Source organism: Taudactylus pleione, unplaced genomic scaffold, assembly GCF_031769625.1.
Source record: "Taudactylus pleione unplaced genomic scaffold, aTauple2 ptg000127l, whole genome shotgun sequence".
Lineage (NCBI taxonomy): Eukaryota > Metazoa > Chordata > Amphibia > Anura > Myobatrachidae > Taudactylus > Taudactylus pleione.
In genome coordinates, this window is record NW_028284529.1 from 21,157,238 (window position 1) to 21,176,654 (window position 19,417).

The 19,417-nt window shown below is 40.5% G+C and overlaps 1 protein-coding gene across 1 annotated transcript in view; it reads left to right on the plus strand.

Moving 5' to 3' along the window:
* The window catches only part of PTPRD (protein tyrosine phosphatase receptor type D), a 359,458-nt gene extending 340,977 nt beyond the window's left edge, over positions 1 to 18,481 (plus strand). Inside the window, exons 35-37 of the mRNA XM_088472635.1 lie at positions 8,240 to 8,394; positions 11,166 to 11,301; positions 14,500 to 18,481. Of these exons, the coding sequence (XP_088328761.1) occupies positions 8,240 to 8,394; positions 11,166 to 11,301; positions 14,500 to 14,568 (360 nt within the window). The 3' untranslated portion in view covers positions 14,569 to 18,481. The remainder of the gene's footprint in view (positions 1 to 8,239; positions 8,395 to 11,165; positions 11,302 to 14,499) is intronic.
* Positions 18,482 to 19,417: the final 936 nt, after the last annotated feature.

A 19,417-nucleotide genomic window follows, 5' to 3' on the forward strand; every position in this document is an offset into this window, starting at 1 on the left:
TGATACACAGCGTAGCCTGCCTTGTAACGAGCTGGCATTTCTGAGATGCTGCTACTGGTGATGCTGCTGCTGTTGCTGCGTAAGGTGATACATCTACCCAGTGGGCTGTCACAGTCATATAGTCCTTAGTCTGCCCTGTTCCACTTGTCCACATGTCCGTGGTTAAGTGGACATTGTGTACAACGGCATTTTTCAGGACACTGAGGACACTTTTTCTGACGTTTCTGTACAGTCTCGGTATCGCCTGCCTAGTGAAGTGGAATCTAGACGGGATTTGGAACCGGGGACACACTACCTCCATCAATTGTCTAAATCCCACTGCACTAATGGCGGATACCGGACGCACGTCTAACACCAACATAGCAGTCAAGGCCTCAGTTATACGTTTTGCTTCAGGATGACTGCTGTCGTACTTCATCCTCCTCGCTAAGGACTGTTGGAGGGTCAATTGTTTAGTAAAAGTAGTGGTGTTCCTACTTCCTCTCTGGGATGATGAACGACTCCCAGCAGCAGCAACAGCAGCAGCGGCAGCAGTAGGCGTAGCAATGCAGGATCCTCCAGAGGAATCCCGGATAGGAGAGTCAGTCATGCCAGTGACATGGCCTGCAGGACTACTTCCGATCCTGACTAAGGAGGAAATTGACGAGGAGGGAGTTGACGGTGTGGTTTGCAGGCGCTTGGATACAACAGGACAACGGGATTTAGGTGTCCCTGGACTGCTTACGGTCTTAGCCAAAGTTTCTGAACTTGACAGTAACTTTTTATGAACGCGCTGCAGGTGCCGTATAAGGGAGGATGTTCCTAGGTGGTTGACGTCCCTACCCCTACTTATTTCACCTTTACATATGGTACATATGGCAAGACAGTTGTTGTCCGGATTTGGATAGAAATATTGCCAGACCAAAGAGGTGGAATGTTTGGTCTTCTGCCCAGGCATGACCGTGATGGGCTTTTTCATCCCACGGACAACAACTGTCTCCCCCGGAGCCTGATTTAAACAAACCACATCACCATCAGAATCCTCCTCGCCAACTTCCTCCTCAGCGCCAGCTACACCAGTATCCTCATCCTGTTGTACTTCAACAGTGACATCTTCAATTTGCATATCAGCAAGTGGACTGTGGGTGCTCCTTTCAGCACTTGCAGGGGGCGTGCAAATGGTGGAAAGAGCCACCTCTTCCCGTCCAGTGCTGGGAAGGTCAGGCATCGCAACCACCACCACACTTGGACTCTCCTTGGGGATTTGTGATATCTTCTTAGAAAGCACAGTTCTTCGCTGTGCTTTTGCCAGCTTAACTCTTTTGATTTTTTTAGTGGGAGGAGGGCTTCCATCGTCATGTGAAGCTGAACCACTAGTCATGAACATACTAGGGATCGACCTTAGCCGTTCCTTGCCACTCCGTGTCGTAAATGGCATATTGGCAAGTTTACGTTTCTCTTCAGCTGATTTAAATGTCTTTTTCAAGGTCATTTTCCTGAACTTTGCCATTTGGGATTGTATGTGCCCTCTACTATGACATTGGGCATCGGCCTTGGCAGACGACGTTGATGGCATGTTATCGTCTATGTCATGACTAGTGGCAGCAGCTTCAGCACTAGGAGGAAGTGGTTCTTGATCTTTCTCTATTTTATTTTTATCGGAGAAAGTTTGGTCCTCCATTTATGTTATATCGATTTGATATATACGTGCGGCTAAACACAGAAAATAATTTTTTTTTTGGTTTGGACTGGAGTGTACTTTGTGGGTTACAGCACCCTTTAACGGTCAAGCCAGCCGGCCCTTTACTTATGACACAGGCGCACGCTTGGCACTACTTTGTTGATGCACGTGCGGCTACTGCGCACACAATTCACAAACACAGAAAATAATTTTTTTTTGGTTTGGACTGGAGTGTACTTTCGGGGGTTACAGCACCCTTTAACGGTCAAGCCAGCCAGCCCTTTACTTATGACACAGGCGCACGCTTGGCACTACTTTGTTGATGCACGTGCGGCTACTGCGCACACAATTCACAAACACAGAAAATAATTTTTTTTTTGGTTTGGACTGGAGTGTACTTTCGGGGGTTACAGCACCCTTAACGGTCAAGCCAGCCGGCCCTTTACTTATGACACAGGCGCACGCTTGGCACTACTTTGTTGATGCACGTGCGGCTACTGCGCACACAATTCACAAACACAGAAAATAATTTTTTTTTTGGTTTGGACTGGAGTGTACTTTCGGGGGTTACAGCACCCTTAACGGTCAAGCCAGCCGGCCCTTTACTTATGACACAGGCGCACGCTTGGCACTACTTTGTTGATGCACGTGCGGCTACTGCGCACACAATTCACAAACACAGAAAATAATTTTTTTTTGGTTTGGACTGGAGTGTACTTTCGGGGGTTACAGCACCCTTTAACGGTCAAGCCAGCCGGCCCTTTACTTATGACACAGGCGCACGCTTGGCACTACTTTGTTGATGCACGTGCGGCTACTGCGCACACAATTCACAAACACAGAAAATAATTTTTTTTTGGTTTGGACTGGAGTGTACTTTCGGGGGTTACAGCACCCTTTAACGGTCAAGCCAGCCGGCCCTTTACTTATGACACAGGCGCACGCTTGGCACTACTTTGTTGATGCACGTGCGGCTACTGCGCACACAATTCACAAACACAGAAAATAATTTTTTTTTTGGTTTGGACTGGAGTGTACTTTCGGGGGTTACAGCACCCTTAACGGTCAAGCCAGCCGGCCCTTTACTTATGACACAGGCGCACGCTTGGCACTACTTTGTTGATGCACGTGCGGCTACTGCGCACACAATTCACAAACACAGAAAATAATTTTTTTTTTGGTTTGGACTGGAGTGTACTTTCGGGGGTTACAGCACCCTTAACGGTCAAGCCAGCCGGCCCTTTACTTATGACACAGGCGCACGCTTGGCACTACTTTGTTGATGCACGTGCGGCTACTGCGCACACAATTCACAAACACAGAAAATATTTTTTTTTTTGGTTTGGACTGGAGTGTACTTTCGGAGGTTACAGCACCCTTAACGGTCAAGCCAGCCGGCTCTTTACTTATGACACAGGCGCACGCTTGGCACTACTTTGTTGATGCACGTGCGGCTACTGCGCACACAATTCACAAACACAGAAAATAATTTTTTTTTTGGTTTGGACTGGAGTGTACTTTCGGGGGTTACAGCACCCTTAACGGTCAAGCCAGCCGGCCCTTTACTTATGACACAGGCGCACGCTTGGCACTACTTTGTTGATGCACGTGCGGCTACTGGGCACACAATTCACAAACACAGAAAATAATTTTTTTTTTGGTTTGGACTGGAGTGTACTTTCGGGGGTTACAGCACCCTTAACGGTCAAGCCAGCCGGCCCTTTACTTATGACACAGGCGCACGCTTGGCACTACTTTGTTGATGCACGTGCGGCTACTGCGCACACAATTCACAAACACAGAAAATATATTATTTTTTTAGCACTTGGGGGGAGCACCCCTGATGGACAGAGCACCCCCTGGACAACACTGCAGCACTCCTTTAGGACTGGGACACTGCACAGGACTTTGGAGTGGACACAGCCCCTATGGAGAACTGACTGCACAACACAGTCCAGCCAGCCCCTATGGACTTTGAAGTAGTGGACACAGCCCCTATTAACAACAGCAGCACAGCACAACACAGCCAGCCCCTATGGACTTTGAAGTAGTGGACAACAGCAGCACTACACTACACTACACTACACAGCCCTAACTCCCACCCTCCCTCTTCACTGTCCACAGCCGAGTGAGAAAATGGCGCCGACGTGGGTACCTTATATAGGATCCAAAACCCGCGAGACTCGGAAGGCGGGATGATGACGTTTTGCCTCGATTTCAGATCCGAGTCAGGCGGGAAAAGTCGAGCCTGATTCGGATCGGACTCGGATCGGGGGGGCTCGGGGGGGTTCGGATTTCAGAAATCCGAACCCGCTCACCCCTAATATATATGCTGAAAAATAATAAAGACGTGCGCCTGATAGTGTAGTAATTAGAATAAATGAACTTGTGCTCAAAAGGTAAGTATTGTGCATACCAAAAAATAAACAAATGAAAGCTTATTTGATGTCCAGGTACCACGCCTGTAAAGAGATAGGAAAACTATTTACGGAGATTTTCTCCATTTCTGGTCTGAGGCCTACCATTTGTTGGTGTATGAAGCCGGACGCTTGTTGTTGATCACCAGGAACACAGAGGAGTGATACCTTTATATGCATTGTTTCATGCATTGTCTGGTACGCAGATTTATGTACATCTACTGTTAATATTGTTTGCATAAAAAATATTACACTATATTTGTTTTCTATGGGCCTGATTTGAGCACGATTTTAAAGTCTGTTCAGCAGTTCTGTCCCTTGGAAAAGTCCTGAATACGTTGTTGTACGTGTTTCCTGACTGTAGGACTGGTACCTGGACATCAGATAAGCTTTCATTTGTTTATTTTTTGGTACGCACAATACTTACCTTTTCAGCACAAGTTCATTTATTCTAATTACTACACTATTAGGTGCCCGTCTTTATTATTTTTCAGCACCTTATTCCCCGTTTCGCCACACAGATCATTTGAAGACTGCAGCCACCTGTTATTATCAGGAGTGCTTTTTACAACGTATCATCACCTTCTACGATAATATATGATTATATTTGCACATGGAACTTGAAATCTGTGCGCTAGTAGTCACATATATATATATATATATATATATACATATACTCCTTTCTCGCACCATACGTGCCAGGCCGCCACATGCAGCATACCAGCAGCTCTCCTCAGTGACATCACTCCATGATGCGTCCCGGTATCTATAGTAACCCTCATGTAATGAGGTACTCACGGCCCGTAACCAAGGTGAAACAAAAACAATACAGTGTATATAGGGCATAAAACTATAAATCTCTTAGATCATACACATCATATCACATATATATCTACAATAAATGGAGACAAATGGCGTCCTTTGAATATTGTATACAGTATTAATGAGACAGATAAATATTTAAAAATTCACATAGATGTGCACATACCATATATACATGGATAAAGTGCCTTGTATTTATTTAATGTTTCTCAGATAACGTTGGAATTTTTCTTCTCAGTAGTCCATATAGTATATACAGGATTAAAAAAAATATAATAGTGTAATACTGACAGCATAAATAAACGTCAAAATTCTTGTGTTCAGATGTCTGCGTACAAGTTTCAATTTACTCAGAAAAACCAAAAGTAATTCAAGGAACTCCCGAAAAGGAAACAGATCTGTTCCCAAAGTATATACACCAAGTGTGTCCCTCCACAAAAACACAATAATATGTGCAAACCAGACTAAATCTTGGTTATTCACTCATCAATAATAACTGTCACTGGTCTCCTTCACTTTAGCTCCAAAGTGCCACCTGTTGGAAAACAGGCAATAAAAGCATAAAGCATTTTCCCAGAGATTTGCACGTGCGCAGTAGAGAGGTCTCGAGAACATAGCATGAGCACCATGTTCCCAGAGACATGTGCAGGTGCAGTAGACTCTGGCACAAAGCAAGAGTCCACTAGGGAGGCCAATCCCAGGCCGTTTTTTCATACCTGTGATTCCCAGAATACCCGGGATTTGTTTATTTTTTTTAAAAATGGCCCCCGCCCAGCCCCCATAGTGATTTACTGGGTTGTGGGCAGCGGGGCTTGACGCGGTTGATGGGGCTTGTAGAGAACTGGGTGGGTGGCTGGTCGGACGCTCCAACTGGCACAGTGCTACGCAGCGTGACGTGAGGACAGCAGTGGGTCACTGCTGCCCGGCTCCTCCCTAGTCACCGCCGCCCACCTCCCTCTCCCAGTCACTGCTAGGGAGGCCAATCTCTAATCCCGGGATTGGAAGCTTCCAATCCCTGTAATTTTTAGGCTAAAATTCCGGGATCTCGACGATCCCGGGATTGGCCTCCCTAGAGTCCACTGCACTGCTGGAGAGGAGGGACCCATAGGAAGGCTGCACATGGCCCCTCTCCTCTGTGATATTAGCACTGATTGTGGGGTCTGGGTTCATTTTCTTAGAATAAACTAAATGTATTTGGAAATCTCTAGTTAATATGAGAGCTAAATAAGGCTAAAATTAGTATTTAAGGAAACAAAACTGAAAAGTGCTATTTAATGAATTGTGTGGTACAGTAGTAGGAGGTTGGACTCTTACATCTTTGCACAGTGCATCTTTCTGCCGCTAGGCACATTGAGGCACAACTTCTTAATGTGGTGAGGAAACCCATAGTAGGGTATGCAGTCGGGAAACCGTCTGCCTTAATACCGACAGCCGGCTTCTAGACGCCTGTCATTTACCCGACGCCGGGAGACCGGCGCCCGGCATCCCAATTGAAGGGATGCCGGGCGCCCCGCGAGCGGACAGCCGCGGGGGGGGGAGGGTTAGATTTAGGGCTCCCGGAGGGGACTTAGGGTTAGGCACCCCCCCGGGAGGGTTAGTGTAAGGGTAGGGGGAAGGAGGGTTAGGGTTAGGCACTTAGAGGGGGGATTAGGGTTAGGCACTTGGGAGGGAGGTTAGGGTTAGACACTCCTAAGGAGGGTTAGGGGGTTAGGGTAGGTTAGTTTATACTTACATAAGGGACGATCGGGATTTCCAGCGCTGTCGGGCTTCCGCTGCCAGGCTCTGCTGATATGTCTGGCTGCCGCTGCCGGGAATCGAACTACCGGCCATGCGGCAGCCGGGATTCCATACCGATTCCCATAGTAGGCGTGCACCAGGATGTACAGAGAATCTTGATGCACGTATAGAAGTTCATAGAGGTCAAACCAGTACACATTGGGTACACTTCATAAATTACCTCTGCTACTGTATTTGTGTCTATAAGGTGTGTATACAGTGTACAGAGGTTAACATTAGTCCTGTTTAAGTTAATATTATTACTATTGCTGTGTAAATTAGTGATATTACAATGTCACGTAAATTCAAAATTTTATTTCTCATGGAAAGGCAAAGAAGACAATGTCAAAATATTCTCTTTATAGTGAGCTAAAAGTGTGACAGCATTTGTCACTTGTCTCCTGATGCATTTCCACCTTTCATCTCCCCCATTCAGAATTGATCTGAGACTTATCATCTCTCATTTCCAACCAATTTAAACTTAATGTGGCAAGACCTATAATCCTTTTAACCTTGCATGACTCTTACCAAGTTTTGTCCTTTCTATAAACAAAGGGCGTCTTAATAAGAATATACAGTACTATTGATTTAAGCATTCACTTATACCATTCCAGGAGGAGCTAGTGAGGCAGATCACCACTGACGTGTGTGTGTTTCAACATTTTGTCTGTGCTTTTTGTCATTTTATGTGACAGTAAGTCATGAGCATGTAAATAACTTTCATTTCAGGAATGTGCAGCCTTCCACAATGCTGTTTTTACTGAGTATTTGAGTGCTAAAAGGTTTCCCAACAAAGATTGCAGCATAAATCATGTGTTGAATATTCACTGCACTCAGAGCCGTAACTAGACTTTTTGATGCCCTGTGCCAGAGAGAGCACTGCCCCCCCCATTTTTCAAATCGGTACATAAGACGCGCACCTGAAAAAAGGCCATGGCCTCATGGGGAAGGGCCAGGGAAGAGATAGGGGAGGCCAGGAGATGCTGGGGATAAAAGAAGAGGAAGTTACAAGTGAGAATGATAATAAACAGAAACTTGACAGGTCCAAACAGTGCCCCCTGCCCTGTGGTTCTCTGTGGCACCACCCTAGTTACGGCCCTGACTGTACTAAGCAGAGGCTTGGTGTGTTTTTTTGCAAACTGTCACACTTTGGACATGGACATACCTCCCAATATTTTAAAGTCCCACACCGGGACCCTTTGCGCACATGTGTGTGAAAGGGGGCGTAGCCTTGTAACCATGTGGCCACATCTCATGGTGAATGATATTTTGGGGGTTTGACTGCGTTCCATGCCCCCATTTCTCATCATGCTGGGGGTTTTCCAGCACTTCTGGAGCTGATGGGCAGCCCTCAGCCTCTTCTTGCTCAGTGTGGAAGACGTGCGCATTCATTCATCACTGCTCTGCAGTGCACATGCAACTATGTGACAGAGTGTATGTTTTAAAAGTCAGCTTCTCATTCTGTCACCCTTATGATTGTTTGTCTGCATTGTTAATTGTCTTAATTGCTTATTGTTGTATCCATTGCATCAACTTTAACCTGCATAACCACCTACATATACAGGATGGCCAATCACGGACAGTAAGACAGTTCCAGTTCACTGACTGGCCTGAGCAAGGAGTGCCAAAGTCTGGAGAAGGATTTATTGACTTCATAGGACAAGTACATAAAACAAAAGAACAATTTGGTCAAGACGGACCAATATCTGTACATTGCAGGTAAATGTCAATCGTTCACAAAAGTTTCAAAATTCTATGTTTCCATGGCAGCAAATTTTCAGAATATCTGAGCTATCCATTTAGACTATTTCATTCAATTCACTTGTATATATGATGTTATCTTTAGGGTGGGCCAGAGAATTTGAGTGGCTCAGGAACGTTAGAGTAGTACTGGTGGGACTCCCACAATTCTAGTTGGAGGGATGGCTGTAATAACTTATTTTTAAAAACTGCACAAGATGTGTTATATATCATAATGAAAAAGCGTATAGTTCTATTCGGAATGGGATTGAAATATCGACAGTGACAGGCCAACAGGTGAAGATCCCGACGCTTGGTGGTAAGTATGCTAACCCTCTCCTCTCCTCCCCTAACCCTCCCTTAGGGGTGCCTAACCCTAACCTTCCCCTCAAGTGCCTAACCATAACCTCCCCCCCATGGGCACCCAGACCTAACCCTGCCGGGGGGTGCCTAACCCTAACCTCACCTCCTAGTGCCTAACGCCCCCTTCCCCTAGCCTAACCCTAACCTTCCCCGGGGCTGTGCCTAACCCTAAATCCCCCTGGTGTCCTTAATCCTAACCTCCCATCCCCGGGCTAAGTGTGTACTTACCCGGCAGAGAGGATGATCGGTCCGGCGTCCTCTGCATTCTGGCGTCGGGTTTAACATAGGTGTCAGTATTTCGACGCCTTTGTTAAATCCCTTGACAGAATTACGCTGTCATGCGGCCGCCGGTTTCAGAACTACATCCCGTTCAATTCATATGCACTCCTGAATATTGTGAAGCACACAACTGTTTAATGTTTATATTTGAGAGTTATTATACCACATGTTTCAAATATCATTTCAAAAAAGTGTTTTGTAATTCATCATATAAATAAGACAGATATTTACAGTGTATGAAAAGAGTTGGCAAGTATTAAATAATAGAACGAAATGGCTGTCGGGTTGCCTCCTGTCAATATACAGACAGAAGCATCCCGATGGTTAGTATTCCAACATAAATTAAATATATTTACCCTCCCTCATTCTCTCCCTAACTCTCTCTTTTTGTAGCCTAACCCTCCCCACCCTGCACCCTTAACCATCCCCCGTTAGTGCCTAAACCTAAGTTTCCCCCCTTCGTGCCTAAACCTAACCTTCCCCCCTTAGTGCCTAACCCTAACCCTCCCCCAGTGGTGCCTAACCCTAACCCACCCCCCAAAACCTAACACTAACCCCTCTATCTTACCTAAAAATAACCCCACCCCACCCCCGTGGTTAACACTAAGGGCGCCCAGGACTTACCTTAGTTCAGCCACACGTCCTCATGGATTCCGGCTTCGGTATTTCGACACCTATCTTGAGTCCCTTGTTGGCTTTCCAGTGTCGGGATCATAACTTCATCCCAATAGAACATAACACACCCTGTAACAGATTCAGCATGTGGCAGCTTTAATCCTTTCTGGATTTGCTTTGGTTGTTAAAAGGAATCAAAGGCAATCATTATGCTGTATAGTATTCAGGAGTCATAGGTTATCTATCTTCTCTCGGTACAAAAATCACCTTGTTTATCACAAATTTGCACCAGACTGTAGCATGTAGGTGAAGTATTAATGCTTCTGACACCTTTCACTTCCTTTTTTAAAAACAAAACAAACAAAAGTTTGGCATATTATGGCAGTACATTTTCTCACTGTACAGTTCCTTGTAGTTACAAAGTACAGGCAAAGGAACTGTTGAGCAGAAGTAAGTAGCCATGACAGAGATAGTACAAATACACAATTCTTTGTGTGTACCAACTGGGAAATATGTAATGTTTAGACATAGGGCTAGATTTACTAAGTGGCGGATTTTGCAAGTTACCGGTTTTTAGTAGGTTTTGCCTCGAAATTTGAAAGCTGAACTAATATTAAATGCAAAACATGACTGGTTTTGCATTTAATATTAGTGCCACTTTAAATCATCCCGCAGCTTTATAACTCTAGCCCATAGTGTTCATTGTCACTTTGATGCCCAATAAGGTATTTGTAATTTTTTAAATAAGTCAGTTCAGTTTTACATCTTTCGAATCATTATCTAAAAGTGTATAAGATTTAATGTAATAATATATATGGTATGCGTTTGGCATCCCGGCGGCCTGGATGCCAATGCTTACATTACCGGTGCCAGAATACAGACTCCGGTCCTAATCCTGGCACCAACATCCCGACCACCGGGATACTGATGGTAAGTAGCTGGTTGGGGGGGAGGGTTAGGTTTATGTGTTAGGGTTAGGCACTAGGGGTAGGGTTAGGGTTAAGCACTAAGGGGGGAGAGTTAGGTTTAGGGTGTGGGGAGGGGGAGGTTAGGTTCAGGCACTAGGGAGGGGAGTTTAGGCTTAGGCACTAAAGAGGGTGGGTTAAGGTAGGGAGAGGGGGAGGGTTAGCATACCGATCAACAAGTGTCGGTATATTAACCCTGTCAGGATCCCGGCGTCGGGATTCTGTCCGCCAGGATCCCGACTGTTGGTATTTCATACCAATTCCAATATATATATGTCCTATAAATAAAAGTTATTAATTTCACTTACTCTGATTATCCTGCCTCTTGGAGCAAGTGTTTTCAGCAATTATTTTCAACTAACAACCAATATTTAAAAACCACAAAGTCAGAATTGGACAGTAAAAACTCTTAATAAAACTGGAACTAATCACAAATCACATAGTGTTATCTATTCTATTGCTTGGCTTGTAATTAGATAAAGCACTTCAATCTAACAGTTCATTACCATTCTGCTGTACTTTTAACAGTGCTGGTGTTGGAAGAACTGGAGTATTCATAACTCTGAGTATTGTTTTGGAAAGAATGAGATATGAAGGTGTTGTAGATATCTTCCAGACTGTCAAAATGTTGAGAACACAACGACCTGCCATGGTACAGACAGAGGTAAGTAGCATTATCAACAGTGTCCAGCTGATATAAATGCACAAAAATATTAACATAAGGGCAGCACTGCAATTGCACTAATAATGTACATAATTATAAAAATGAATATTTTTTTTTTTAATGGAGTAATCCACATTTAAAATATAATATAATGTAATTTATTAATCAAAAATCAGTATCAAAGAATAATACATCTTAATAGCTTGTTTAAACCTGAATACTGCATTCCAGTGGATATCTTTTTTGCGTATTTTAACCAAAAATGTATCTTAGACGCAGTGTGACTAGGCTGCACCAGCAGACTGTGCTGATTAACTTGATATGCAACATTTGTATATCTGTGTGCAAGTGAGTATCTGAATCTACCGGTATATGCGAAATACTACGGTGCAGCGGCCACAGCTTTTTTTCACACCATGTTCTGTTGTGCTTCATTTACAGACTCAGGTGCACACAGATACACAAGTGTTGCATATCAAATTAATCAGCACAGTCTTCATTGTACGATCTCCCGGGTGTGCTGGATGATTGATATCGATTATCCAGCACACCACCAACTCGCCAACGACTATAACGACCCGCGGTCAATGATCGCGGGTCCCTATAGTAACCTGGTCAATATCGACCAGGTTGGCCTGCATGCACGGTCGATGGACGATATCATCCATATGTGCCCGCGTATCGCAGATCGTTGGGCACCAATATGAACGATAACGATATGATCTATATAGTTATTGGTCATATCGTCCATTTTAATTGTACCGTGTGTACGCACCAGATGCATTGTCGCCAAAAAAAGATGCAAAAAGACGCCCACTGCTAGCAGAGTTGCACGGAACCTGGTAGCTCACTCGCGCCAATCATATCGCACCACTTACCAGCACACGTTCAATGTAGTTGGATTTATTTCGATATTGGAGTTTGTTATTGGGTCTTTGCTTTTCAATTATCAATAAATATGCACAAGTCACCAACTTCTTAGAGCATCCATTGTAGACTGGTATTCTAGTAGCCCATCATATAAGTAGTATGATTCACTCACTTTTCATAGTGGTCTTATTCGGACAGGTATACCTTCAAGTGCTACCTACAAATAGGTATTGTTTCTCTATAAAAGTAATATATATACATTTTATACATATCACCTGTGATATACTGTGGTCCTGCTCCTGGTTCTTGTCTTGCATGTGAGTTGTAAACATCAAGTTCAGTGGCAAATGCAGGATTTCTAGAAGGGGGTTTCCAAATGCTTGATTTTAGAGTGAGTGTGGTCGGTCCATGAAGAGAGCATAATTAGCACTTATCCAGCTTTAATATGTTACATACAAAGTATATTGTGTGTCATAATTCCAGCATATACAGGACCAGTGACCACAGTAAGTAGGTCCATCCTGTCTGAGCAGAATGTTTTTTTTCAGATGTGGGCTCCTTTCCTGAGCATTGGAGCAAGTCCGGGAGTCTGAGGGAGCAGCAGAAGAACTTAGCACTGCCCTGGACATATATGTATATATTGGTCTCCTTATGTACTGGATAGTGTACTATTATACAGTATTAATAATTAACCCTATTGATGGGCTATAGCAGTGCACCCCTAACAGTGTAGGTTTTCCACATCTCCTAGTTGGTGCACAGGTCTATTTATTACTGGCTGACACATTTTTAAAGATCCACAGGTGATGCTAATCATTTCATTTGTGATACTGAGAAGAACATGCAGCACTAGTAACATTCTATTATATTACTATTTCTATTGTGGTCATGGTGTGTGCTGGGGAGGGGGGCTTCCAGGCAGACGGAAACCCCCCCTGCGTTTGCCTATGAAGTTTCTTAAACACCCTGTAACATTATGCAAGTGAAGAATTATGGACTAGCACAGAACAAATTACATGCATTTAGACACCATTAAAACAAAAAATATTTGCCAGGAGTGGATATACTGGTATATACAACTGTACCTTGTCTGCCACGCATGCATTACAGACAATATCATTTATTTTTATGAATAGAAACACAAACCTGTGTTTTCCCATTCACTGGTTGTTGTAACACATAGGGTCAGTCAGCTAATACTGAGAATAATTTAGTTGTAGCATTAGTGAGCAGTGAAATATAATCACCAACCATCAAAGACCGTGTGAATTACTGCAGTGACTTTACTAAACTCCTAAATCCCTTAGTAAATTGAAAACCCCTTTAGAAAGTACAACACGTCGCATTCATTGAAAGGCTTGAAGTACAAACTCCATTAAGTTGAAAGCACTGTTTGGCAAACCTGCAAGTGTTTGCAAGATGAAATAAATATTTATTTCGCTCTTCAATGGATTCTGAAGAACATTATAGAACATTCAAATAACAGTTTCTGTGAAGGTTCTAAACACTGTGAAAATAGAAAGAAAGATGTGAACTTTTGACATACATTTATCTCCGTTCCTTGTCAGCTACACTGTATTCCACTATCAAAGCATGATCTGACACGGCCTAAGAACACCTTTATGCTTCCTGTGCTTGCAAATAAAATGCTCATATTTCTGTTCAGTTCCACATGACTACTATAGAAGGCAAATATAAAGTATGTACTAAACATATTTTGGAACAAATTCAAATTATTTTCCACGTTTTTGTTATGTTGACTTATCTCAATTTCCAACTGAATTACCTTTGTGAAAATGATTAAATAAAATTACACACACACTGGCATTGGTATGGACAGGGTTTATCATTTAGTTTTTAACTAAGTAGTGCACCTTTAAGGGAAGTTTGCTTCTATATAAAGTATGCTTTCATCAAAATGGATAATTTCATTGTTAAAATTAAATACTAATTGAATTGCAATTTTTATTGTAATAGAAAAGTACAGTTTTAAAAACATTTAGGATTCAGTTTTGGTGTTCTTCCTCACCTATTATATTGCTAGCCACAGCAGGAGCAACAGGTTGCAAAAGACTTCAGAGAAAACTAAAGAATATGAGCACCATGCATATATAAAAAAGAGTGGTAGTTAATTAATAACAACCAATAGTCTAAATCACTATTTCTCAAATCTAGTCTTCATGAAACCCTAAAAGTGCATGTTTTAAATATTATTAGCACTGGTGCGTTCATTTTTAATTTGTCACAAATTTTTTTAAAACGTGTATTTTTTTTACTACTATGTATTTGTACTTTGAAGGGAAATTTTTATTTTTTTTTCTATTGCAGGACCAGTATCAGTTCTGTTACCGAGCAGGGCTGGAGTATTTGGGCAGCTTTGATCACTATGCAACGTAGAAGATTTGGCCCATGCTGGAATTTTCCTTCAGGCCCTTCAAGATCCAGAGAGCCTCTTCTGAGCCATAATGTGTGCTTGGGAAATATTTCTTAACTCCTAGCTAAAGACCAATTGCAGTAATTGGAATATCACACACAAAAAAAAAAAAAAAAAATAGAGAAACTTTTCTGGGTGGACCAAGAATACGCAGTTAAATAATCTAACCTAAGAAAATTATATAAATCCAGACTGGTCAGACATATGAAGGATTAATTTCACACACTTGTCTCAAGGAATCAGCTGGCGATGAAGGAAATAAGTGAAAACCACAAAGATTACTATCTTGTCTGGGACTGCATGAGTGTTCAACGATGAATCTTAGGTATACAACAGCAGGATGCTTTAATACGTCGGCTTCTGGTTCCCGAGACAAATGCAATCTTTGCAGCGATATTGACCCTTCTCTGCATCAATGATCACGAAAACATATTAGTGAAACAAATAGGTGGGAAGTGTCTAAAGAAAATTAAAGTCATTTATTTAGTTTTTTAGTATTGTAAAGATACAGATGACCTGTGCTTCATTATTAACTGTGTAAACTTTCTTTTCTTTCCTTTTTTATTTTTAAACAAAACGTTTATAAGGAAGTGAATAAAACATTGCATAACTGTTCATTTTTCGATCAAAAACTGTATTTTTTTTATGCGGTAGAACTGTTATATGTAATAAATCTCATTAGAAATACTAAAACATTTAAACTTTGCACAAACTTGTGCAGCCCTGGCATTTAACCATACCATTATTTTTATTATATACATCATTTACTTTTTGTCATTTTTAATATATAATTTTTTTTTGCATCAAGTTAAAGGCAAACTATTTTTTTCATTTTGTTTGGAATCAACAGGGAGTTGCAAAGTATAAAACTGCTGCAAACCTAATTATATATAGAAGTATGTATAAATATATACACACATATGTTCTTCCATGTTTTTCATTTTGTTAATCAGTGGGGAAATTTTTAAGAACCATAAGGACATTTCATGTCAACCTGAAGGCTTGCATTTCAAGTGTGTTATTTTTTGTTTTTAATCACAAAGAAATGAGGAATGCACATCAGTGATATTCTAGGTTCACCCCCAAAAATATACACGCAGATTTCAACGTGCTCACACATGTATGTAATTTGTTACACTGCTCAATATTTTTAACTCTTTAGTGCAATAATGAACCATCTTGTATATTATACAGGATATGTGCATGCTAGAAAGGTCAGTGTTTATCAGAGAGAAAATATTGTATTATAAGATGTACTGTATGAAAAGTTCATGAAAATTGTATCCAACCATTTATTGTGTGTGATATATGATTAAATATGACATTTGTAAGATATGTAAAAAAAACGGAAAAAAAAAAAACAGACACAAAAGAAACAAAATCAAATCAAGGGCAAAGCCAAAAATTACTGCTCTGCTTAATGGAAATAATGTAGGTTTGTGTCACAGCAGTTTGAAAATGCTGCATTTTTGTTTTGCTTTTTTCCTTGCTTTTTGCATTTAGAGTGCCTTATATTTGATGCTTTGAAGCAACATTCTGTTTGGCCTTTGCCAGTCTGCTTTCCCATAATATCATATTTCTTTAATTTCAAAAATACAGATTGAAAAAACACAGCTTTTAGGATATATACCCTCCTATTTTTTTTTTACAAATGTTAGTATGTAGGAGATAATTATTCTTCCATGCACTTCTACATTAACATAAGCTTATTATCCTTTAGGTAAACTGCTTTTCATCTTTGTAATCATTATAAACAAATAGCATCTGGCATCTACACACAGTGCAAGGAGCCATTTTTTCATGCTTAACCAATATTTATGTTGTCCAATAAATGTTTTGGGGCTACATACCACACACAGCATCCACAGTTGAAGTTTTAAGTACTCATTTGAGCTACTTTACTTCAACACTGACTGGTACTCAACATTTTGGTGAGGAATGGAAACGTTGAGTTGATTTGTACAGGTGTTGGTGTTGAAATAAAGTATCTAAACTGGGACCATATGTATGGTATGAAACTCAAAATCATTTAATGGTCAGTTTTGCATTGCTGACAGTCAGCAAGGGAGACTCGGGCTTAGAAGCATATCTAATCTTTAAAGTAAAGGATTGAGGATACACTGATATAATATTAAGGTCTTGAGAAATCAGCCTGTCAAATCACAAGTAATATTATTAAGGCTAATAAGACGGCCTGATTATATATGAATATTGGTAGTAAACCATGGTGTTGCTGGTTCCTAGTGAATAGATTGCCTGCACTCTCATGCACATTGTTGCAGCCAAAAAAAAATCGCTGTTTTCACTGTGTGAAAGTGATGGGTGCACTTTAATGTTTTTGAGTGCATTTTGGAATGACACTTGCCATTTCATCAGCCCAACTAGGCAACTAAGCACTTTATTAAATCCATTTTTTTATGGCGTTTGTGTGCCATTATGTTGCCTTTCCATTTAAATTTTTATCTTAATTTAGAAATCTGTCCAAGTTGCCCACTAAAAAGCAATGACAATTATATAATTAATACAACAGTTATGGGAATGTCTACATCTCTTGACTCTTTTGTCTGTTAATGAGGTTTTTTTTTTCAACATGTACTCACTCCATGCTTGGCAGCCATTTTGAATATTAGACTCTGTGAAGGGTTGTGTCATAGCACTTTTGTAATAATAATACTAATGGAAGGCTACCTCTGATTAAAAAATGATAATAAAACAACATAAAAAGAATGTGCTTTTCTTGGGGTATCTTTATGTTTTTCTCATATAAACAGTATTATTTTTACATAGAATTGTTCTAAACTTGTTTAGTAATTGCAATCCTGAATAGAATATGTGTCATCCATGTTATTGAATATATCATATTTTTATAGTCACACATTCTGCAATGAAAGTAAATGTTTTAAAGCTTTGTGTTAAAAAAAATGTAACCATTTGCATAAATCCGCTCATTTATAATTAATGTAAGTTTCAATCATTGATGTGCATTCCACTTTCTGTTTACTATCTGTATTATCATGGTACTTTATTATAAAAAGCATATTTATCTGCAAAATACATCAAAGGCAGAAAATGCATTTCTTATGCATTAATGGTGCGGTGCTATTATTTACCTATACCAGTATAGTTATGTATAATTTTGTAATTAGTTACATTGAAAAGAAAAAAATATATAAACATGATTTGTATAGAACTTCACATTAGCTCTTTTTTTGTCTTTTTATTTTGTCTTTTTTTTTAATGCATGGGTAAATATCGGAGAAGATGAGTTAGTGGTGGCCCTCTGGGGAGAATTGCACTTTCTAAACCTTTGTACTATGCACTACCCTATTGATTCTACTCCCAATAATGTTATTACTTGAACTCATCTTTTAAATAGCAAACAAAACTTGCTATGAAATTTACATGTGTACATAACACAATACATTTAAGAGACAGTTTTGTGTTGGGAAAAGTGCAGATGTTTTTTGTTTTCTCCCGTAATTCCCTTTTTGTTGGCAGGCCTTGCTAATGATCAAATATTTTTGACCTGATGCTCCAAAAGTTCTATATAATTCTGATTCTACCTTTTACATATGTTTTGTGGCTTTGCCATTCAAGCTTGGAGTGTCTTTGCAAGAATAATTCAAATTGTGTTCTTTGCTCTCGTTTTGGATGCATAGACTGAAAAGTTCTAAAAAAAAACCTTGTAAAATGGCTTGTTAAAAATACAATTACCTCTACTTAGTAGTACGCGTAAATGTTTTACAAGATGAAGGCGTGCTTTTTATTTTCTTACTTCGTTACAGCAGTGGCGAAAGAAGTCTGTCTGAAAATCAGTCCTTTGCTGACACAAATTCCATTTGTTACAAATGAATTCTAATAAAAATGTCAGTGTTATGCAGTCCTGGTTATCCTTTCTTAATATCATGCTGCCACTTTGGTTGTACCAAATAATACATTCTATGTTAGTTCACTCCATTTCAATCCTTTAATGAAGACATTGAATATTAAATAGAAAATAATGCTTTTTCCTGTAGAAGTAATTTATAATTTCTGGAAATAAAATGCTTCTTTTTGCATTCAGTTTCCCTTGCGACACACAATCCTATGAGCAGAATAATGTTTTCATAAAGAGCATTTTCCTGTTTGCTTTATTAATGTAATGTTTTTATTTATTTAAAACACAGCCAGGCTGATTCATAGTTGCACATATTGCGAATGGACCTTGTGATATTTTGCACTGTGCATGTTTTATAGCATACGTAACTAGAACCAATTATGGGTTAATCAGAGTCATACAGATCCCAGACGCATCTCCACTTTTGGCTGAGTGGTTGGAACTGGGTGGCAACTGGGCATTGGAACAATGAGTTAGTGTTTTGAGTACATGTCGTGGGTGTGTAGATGGAATCATGGACTATTCAGAGGTTAACATATACAAAGATTAAAATAGGGATAAGGCTGGAGCAAATGCATACTGATAGCGATGATGGCTACTTTTACAAGTGGATGGATAGGAGCGCTATGGTCGCATAGATGAAACCAACTCTGATTGCAGGCAAATTATTTCAGAGTACGCAATGCGTCTGTCTTGTGTGCCACTTTGAACCAGGTCCAATGTATGCACTCATTTACAGTTATTCAATTAAATACCATGTAGAATTACCAAGAATATCATATATGTTAGTAAGATTTACATGCAGTGTTAAGATATTTTTTGTTTACATATTGCTTTCCACCAAATCATCTTGATAAGTAGAGATCTGATAACTCTCAGTCAATGGCTCACGCTTTAAACCTTAACGTTTTAGATACGTTATATGAAGAGTGATC